Source organism: Tupaia chinensis, unplaced genomic scaffold (assembly GCF_000334495.1).
Source record: "Tupaia chinensis unplaced genomic scaffold, TupChi_1.0 Scaffold000250_1, whole genome shotgun sequence".
Taxonomy (NCBI): domain Eukaryota; kingdom Metazoa; phylum Chordata; class Mammalia; order Scandentia; family Tupaiidae; genus Tupaia; species Tupaia belangeri.
Window position 1 is genome coordinate 2383254 of NW_006159730.1, and position 8194 is coordinate 2391447.

The 8194-nt window shown below is 40.7% G+C and overlaps 1 protein-coding gene across 1 annotated transcript in view; it reads left to right on the top strand.

Moving 5' to 3' along the window:
- The window catches only part of DNA2 (DNA replication helicase/nuclease 2), a 47394-nt gene extending 42293 nt beyond the window's left edge, over nt 1-5101 (top strand). Inside the window, exons 20-21 of the mRNA XM_006148938.3 lie at nt 1749-1895; nt 4202-5101. Of these exons, the coding sequence (XP_006149000.2) occupies nt 1749-1895; nt 4202-4270 (216 nt within the window). The 3' untranslated portion in view covers nt 4271-5101. The remainder of the gene's footprint in view (nt 1-1748; nt 1896-4201) is intronic.
- The last annotated feature ends 3093 nt before the right edge of the window (nt 5102-8194 follow it).

Here is an 8194-nt window from a genome sequence, read left to right on the forward strand (position 1 = left end):
GAGGCAGGAAGGGATAGTGAGAAGGCAAGCCACCAGGTCAAGGGCTCAAACTGTGTTCAGCCATGTGGGAGTCCAACGCCCTTAACCTCCACACCATCTGCCGACCCAGGTTTTGTTTTTTTTTTTTAAGAGAAATTTCTGCTCTAGGTTGTATGTGCTCACCAGAGAGACAGAGAAAGAGAAAGTAAAAAATCCCCCCCCCCCCTTGGGGATGGCCATGCCATAATTCCGTCTGCTCCATTTTCCTCTTGGGATCTTGGGCACACATGTACGCATGGCTGGAATGAGTTTTGAGCCACCAAATCTGGGACTCAAACTGTGCTCATGTGTCATGTGAAAGTCCAGCACCTTAACCACCATGCAACCTACTAGCCTCTATTTATTTATTTTAATTTGCCGAGAGAGAGAGAAAGTGAGAAAGCAAGCTATGGGGTCCGGGACTCAAACCACAGCTGGCCGTGTGGGAATCCAACGCCTCAACTACTACACCACTACTACTCCACCCCATCTTTTTTTTTTTTTTTTCAGAGAGGTTTTTGCCATAGGGTACTTGCGCTCACTAGAAAGACACAGAGAGACAGAAAGTGAGAAATCACCCCCCAGGGCGGATGGCCACACCACAGTCCCTTCTCCTCCATTCTCCTCTCGGAGAATGGCTCACACACGTACCTGGTGTGAGTTTAAGCCACCGGATCCAGGACTTGAACCATGGTCGACTACTTGGGAGTCCAGCAACATAGCCATTACGCCAATGCTAGTTCCCATTTTTGTTTTTTTGTAACATAGATGATATACAGATCATTCTGACCTTTGTTTTTCTATTTAATGAAATACCTTGGCGATCTCCACTTGTGCAGACACAGAATGAGGTTTCATTCTGTTGCATAGTTGTCTGTTCTATGGGCGAGTCATAGTACATAGAACCACTCTCTCCAGTCTTTTACTGTACCATTTTTCATTACTGTTACTAACAGTGATACAATATGTTGACATACTGTAGTTTTTTATTTCTATTGTATATATTTTATAATTTTAAATTACAGCTAGGTTATCCCGACACAATATTCAAATATTCATATGTGCAACTTTTTCCAACTGCCTAGAATTTTAAATGAGTCAAATAATCACTTTTGTAATCTACGTTTTAAAAGTAGGAAAACATGGGCCAGCAGGTGGAATGGTTGCTAAGGGCACTGGACTCCCATATGGCCGACCGCACTTCAAGTCCTGGACTTGGTGGCGTGCTTTCTTGCTTTTTCTCTCTCTCTCACTCTGTCCCTCTCTGGTCAAATTAAAATAAAGGGACTGGTAGGTAGCATGGTTGTTAAGGTGCTGGACACTCCCATATGGCTGACCATGGTTCAAGTCTCGGACCTGGTGGCTTGCTTTCTCACTTTCTCTCTGATCAAATGAAAATAAATGAATCAATAAATAAAAACTTAAATAAATAATTTTTTATAAAATAAATAAGGTTAAATAATATAATTCCTTTTTTTAATTAATTTTTTGAAAATAATTATTTTATTTACTCATTCATTTATTTTTAATTTGACCAAAGAGAGACACAGAGAGAGAGAGAAAGAGGGAAAGTGAGAAAGCAAACCACCAGGTCTGGGACTTGAACCATGGTGGGCCATGTGGGAGCGTCCAGCATCTTAACCACCACGCCACCTGCTGGTCCCAGTATAATTCTTTTTTAAAAAGTAGGAAAATAGAACTTGAATAATCAAATATTGTTTTTCCTACAGCTTGGTGAACTATTGAAAGATTGGCGACGTCTTAATGTTGCTATAACCAGAGCCAAACATAAACTGATTCTGCTGGGGTGTGTGCCCTCCCTAAACCGTTATCCTCCTTTGGAGAAGCTCTTTTTTCATCTAAACTCAGAGAAAATGATATCCTTTTTATCCTGTGTATGATCGCATTTGGTTGTGCTACTGTGAGTAATTTTGTGTCTACTTGTGTAATTTAAAACTCAGTATCTTATGTTTTCCATGGGCATATTTCAGCGATCTCATTCTGTAAAGGAAATCAGAAGCAATTCATAGGAAGTGAGTAAAGCCAATAGTGAAATAATGCAGGTGATGGAGGAGGACAGTTTGTGAAGTAAGTAAGGAATTAAAAAAGAACTTGATCTGTTGACCTAGAACTAGCACATGTAAGGAAATTGTGTGTCTGTTCTGGTTCTTCTCATCCCAAATTTACAGGCTTTATAAATCCAGGACAAAGTATTTTTTTTGGTTTTAAAGAGATTTTTGCTATAGTATATGAGTGCTCACTGGAGAGACAGAGAGAGAGACAGAAAGTGAGAATTCACCCCCCAGGGGGGCTGGCAACACTGTAATTCCTTCTCCATTTTCTTCTTGGGATCTTGGCCATGCATGCACACATGCCCAGCATGAGTTTCAAGCCTCCAGGTCTAGGACTTGAACCGTGGTCAGCTGTGTGGAAGTCCAGCAACATAATCATTATGCCATCTGCTGGTCTCCAAAGTATTATATTAATAGAGAATTTTTCTTTGTCACAATAGATTACATTAAAAATAAATTATTAAGAAGTTTTATATGGACTGGCTCAGTAGTGTAAAGGTAACATGCTGCTTAAGAGAAGCCAGAGAAATATGCTGGGTATGTGTGTGTGAGTGCCCCAAATCCCAACAAGATAGAGAAATGGAGGAGATGGAATTATGGTGTGACCATGTCCCATGAGGGGTGCTTTCTCCTTCCCTCTGTCTCTGTGTGTGTGTGTCTGGTGAGCACACATGCCCTCTGGCAAATAAATTTTATTTATTTATTTATTTTTCTTTATTTGGAGAGGTTTTTGCTATAGGGCATGTGCACTCGCCAGACAGAGAGACTTCATTCTCCGCTCGGGATCTTGGGCACGCATATACACGCGCCCGGCATGAGTTTAAGCCACCGGGTCTGGGACTCGAACCACAGTCGACCACGTGGGAGTCCAGCAACATAGCCATTAGGCTAACTGCTGGTCCTTATTTATTTATTTATTTTTAAAAGAATTATTTTAGGGACCAGCAGTTGGTATAATGGCTATGTTGCTGAACTCCCACGTAGTCGACTGCAGTTTGAGTCCTGGACCCGGTGGCTTAAACTCACTCTGGGCGCATGTGCATGCGTGCCCAAGATCCCGAGAGAAGAATGGAGAAGGGATTGTGGCGTGGCCATCCCCCTGGGGGGTGATTTCTCGCTTTCTGTCTCTCTGTCTTCCTGGCAAGTGCATGCACCCTATAGCAAAAACCTCTTCAAAAAAAATTTTTTTTTCTTAAAAGAGGAAAAAAGATTTATTTTATTTAACTTTCTTTATTTTATTTTGACCTTAGAGAGACAGAGCGAGAGTGATAATGAGAGAGAGTGAGAAAGCAAGCCACCAGGTCTGGGACTTGAACCACAGTTGGCCATGTGGAAGTCCAGAGCTCTTAACCATCATGCCATCTGCCAGTCTCGGCAAATGAATTGTAAAAGATAGAGAAGCCAGATCCCACATAGTGACCATAGTTTGAATCCTGGCCTGGTCAGCATGAAGCACGTTAGGCACTCACCTGAGTAGCGAGGTTCATTGGGCTAGAGGACTGGGGAAAGGGGATTGCGGTGTGTCCAGACCTGCTGAATTAAACTAATCTGTCTCTTTCTCCCCCTCCCTTTTCATACCTCCCTTCATTCTTTCCCTTTCTCTCCCCTTTGCGTGCACATATACTCTTTCATGAATAAAAAGAAAAAAATACGTGTCTGAAGGTGCCAGGCTAACATAAATAAATTACGTTGCATGAGTACACGATGAGCCAAAACATGCCATAACCATCTTTACCTTTTTTTTGTAGTCTTGTAAACTGAATTACAAAATGTTAGATAATAATGTCATAAATGTTTTTATGCTGTTCCATGTTTTGTTAAATATATCTTCCTGGGACCAGCAGTTAGTGTAATGGCTATGTCGCTGGACTCCTATGTAGTCGACCGCGGTTCACGTCCCGGACCCGATGGCTTAAACTCACGCCAGGCGCGTGTGCGTGCGTGCCCAAGATCCCGAGAGGAGAATGGAGGAGAAGGGATTGCGGCGTGGCCATCCCCCCTGGGGGGTGATTTCTCGCCTTCTGTCTCTGTCTGCTCTGTCTGGCGCGCGCACACGCCCTATAGCAAAAACCTCTCAAAAAAAAAAAAAAATCTTCCTTAATTTATTGTACATCATCGATCTTCCATCAAAAGAACATGAAAGTCTTTGCCACATCCTGGGCAATAATCTCAGAGCATGAAGCACTACTTCCCTTGCCATTTCATCCCAGGGTAATGTCTCCTCTAGCTGGTGCCACGTTCATCATTTGGGTTCGCTGTGAAAATAGCAGCTGGTCAGACTGTGAAGATAACTTATATCCAATGGGTACAAAATGCAGTCGCTATACTCTGTTCAGGGTTTCAGGTTTTTTGTTTTTAATTTTATTTTTTGGTATAAATCTTCTTAAACAGAATTCTGTTACCATACAACACTTAACGCAGTATTTGTTTTTTAAGTATTGGTGTACCCCAAACTGAGAAGTCTTTATAAGTACTAAAAATGTATTTTTGTATGACCTAGAAAAAGAGTTTGATAAATCTTTTACCAGCTTCAAAAATAGAAGAACTTTCGGATCTGAGCTTTGAACTTCTAAGTCTAAAATTTCAGGACTAATTTGATTTTGTAGATTTTATAATAAGCATTTTATTTGAAAGAACCGTTACAGAAAGTTCATTCGTTTTCATCATTTACGTACAGCCTTGTGATGACGAGAGCATAGGTGTGATTCTTTTCTATATTTCAAGGTCTCTGATCCAGAGGCCATTTTGCTGATTTCGCTTTCTGGTATTAGATGTGTTTTCACTTTAACCGTGGTCTTCTAAATTATGAATTAATTTCTTCCAATTAATTTCCTATTTCTCCTTACTGTCCCTGTTTTTGTTTTCAGCATTCAGTATATCAATATCCTAGGATACATTTTGATATAAAATACAATTTTTATCCTTTTGAGAAGAAATTTTGTATTGTGAATTGGTCATAAATTGAAAAGGTATTTCCCTATTTTTACTTATTTATCTTTCTATACCCCTTTGGGCACAATACTTAATTTTCTCTTTTTGAGTAAAGCTCTTTTGTAAAACAAAATTACCTCCAAAGGATTAAGTATGGATATGGTAACAGATTTTAACCTCCCTTTATTCATCTTTGGGTGTGGGAAACCACTTCTCTTGAGTTGGGTTTTTTTTTTTTAATATGTATTAAATATGTTAAAAAATTTTTGCATCTAACTTGTGGCAGTGTTTAAAAATTATTACTTGAAGTTTTTATTTAATAAATTGTTTTCTACTATGGACCTTACTCTGTCAGTTATTACTAACACTGAATAATCCAGTGTCATCCAGCATCTTGCCCAGTAGTGATAACTGAAATGTTGATCATGCTCCAAAGCTGAAGTCAAGGAGTACTGATATTATGAAGAGATTTATGAAATATGCAAAGGATGGGCATGATCATAGAGAGATCAGACAGGAAAAACTGGAAAGCCTGCTGTGATAGGACTTAAATACTGGTTAGAAGTCATGAAGAGTTAAATCAGGAAGGAATTTAAAGATAATTTCATTTCCTCAGCCAGGTCAAGATGTGAACCACAGTTAGCCATGTGGGATACAGCTGCCCCAATCATCGCTGGTCCTGATGTTTTCTTTCTCCCTTTCTAATTGAGAGAAAGAGGGAGAGAAAGCAATGGAACTTGGTCACACTGCAATCCTTTTCCTCCATCTCTCTATCCTGTCAGGAGTTGGGGCACACACACTTAGGTATTTTCCATGTTCCTCAAGCTACCAGATTGGCACTCAAACCACAGTGGGCCATGTCGAATCTGGTTTCCTTTCTTCTTCTTTTTTATTTTTAGAATTATTTATTTAATGTTATATATCATTATTATTTAATTTGCTAAGAGGTGTGTGTGCTCCCAGAGAGACAGAGCGAGAAAGTAAGCTGCCAAGTCCAGGACTTGAACCGTGGTTGGCTATGTGGGAGTCCAGTGCCTTAACCACCATGCTACCTGCTGGCTCTGAATCTGGTTCCTAATACACAGCATGTAAGCACTGTGCTACGGGGCCAGCCTGCTGCTTACAGATTTGTATGGCTGAAAGGTACAAGCTGCATAGAAGAGCCTGGCAAGGAGGTCCGTGTTCCCTCCATTTTTATATCTGTTTATGTCCCATGACTCTAGCCATTTAATTATTTCAAAGTTACCATCTTCATATAAGGTGTTGCAAGTTGGAGGTGAAAGCCTAGACCAGACCTCCAAGGAGCTCATAGTGCAACACCATGTGACACCCATGCTAAGGGCCAAGAGCAGCAGTGGCTACCAGTCCTTCACCAGTCACTCACCCTGCACAGTTCCTGAGCAAAAGTGCCATTAGCCTAGACAACTTTGTAGACTGTGAAGACATTTCATGGCTGCATTCCTCAGTTCAGTTTCTGATAGCTGACCTGCTCTTATTTATGTTTCCTTGCCTTTCCCCTAATTCGTCACTCTTTTTTTAAAATACTTATTGATTTGATACCATTTATTGTTATTTTTAAAATTTTTATTTATTTATTTATTTATGTTTAATTTGACCAGAGAGAGAGAAAGGAAAAGTGAGAAAGCAAGCTGCCAGGTCCGGGACTCAAACCGCAGTCAGCCCTGTGGGAATCCAGCACCTTTAACCACCACACCACCTGCTGGTTCCTTTTTTTAAAAATTATTACTTGAAGTTTTTATTTAATAAATTGTTTTCTACTATGGACCTTACTCTGTCAGTTATTACTAACACTGAATAATCCAGTGTCATCCAGCATCTTGCCCAGTAGTGATAACTGAAATGTTGATCATGCTCCAAAGCTGAAGTCAAGGAGTACTGATATTATGAAGAGATTTATGAAATATGCAAAGGATGGGCATGATCATAGAGAGATCAGACAGGAAAAACTGGAAAGCCTGCTGTGATAGGACTTAAATACTGGTTAGAAGTCATGAAGAGTTAAATCAGGAAGGAATTTAAAGATAATTTCATTTCCTCAGCCAGGTCAAGATGTGAACCACAGTTAGCCATGTGGGATACAGCTGCCCCAATCATCGCTGGTCCTGATGTTTTCTTTCTCCCTTTCTAATTGAGAGAAAGAGGGAGAGAAAGCAATGGAACTTGGTCACACTGCAATCCTTTTCCTCCATCTCTCTATCCTGTCAGGAGTTGGGGCACACACACTTAGGTATTTTCCATGTTCCTCAAGCTACCAGATTGGCACTCAAACCACAGTGGGCCATGTCGAATCTGGTTTCCTTTCTTCTTCTTTTTTATTTTTAGAATTATTTATTTAATGTTATATATCATTATTATTTAATTTGCTAAGAGGTGTGTGTGCTCCCAGAGAGACAGAGCGAGAAAGTAAGCTGCCAAGTCCAGGACTTGAACCGTGGTTGGCTATGTGGGAGTCCAGTGCCTTAACCACCATGCTACCTGCTGGCTCTGAATCTGGTTCCTAATACACAGCATGTAAGCACTGTGCTACGGGGCCAGCCTGCTGCTTACAGATTTGTATGGCTGAAAGGTACAAGCTGCATAGAAGAGCCTGGCAAGGAGGTCCGTGTTCCCTCCATTTTTATATCTGTTTATGTCCCATGACTCTAGCCATTTAATTATTTCAAAGTTACCATCTTCATATAAGGTGTTGCAAGTTGGAGGTGAAAGCCTAGACCAGACCTCCAAGGAGCTCATAGTGCAACACCATGTGACACCCATGCTAAGGGCCAAGAGCAGCAGTGGCTACCAGTCCTTCACCAGTCACTCACCCTGCACAGTTCCTGAGCAAAAGTGCCATTAGCCTAGACAACTTTGTAGACTGTGAAGACATTTCATGGCTGCATTCCTCAGTTCAGTTTCTGATAGCTGACCTGCTCTTATTTATGTTTCCTTGCCTTTCCCCTAATTCGTCACTCTTTTTTTAAAATACTTATTGATTTGATACCATTTATTGTTATTTTTAAAATTTTTATTTATTTATTTATTTATGTTTAATTTGACCAGAGAGAGAGAAAGGAAAAGTGAGAAAGCAAGCTGCCAGGTCCGGGACTCAAACCGCAGTCAGCCCTGTGGGAATCCAGCACCTTTAACCACCACACCACCTGCTGGTTCCT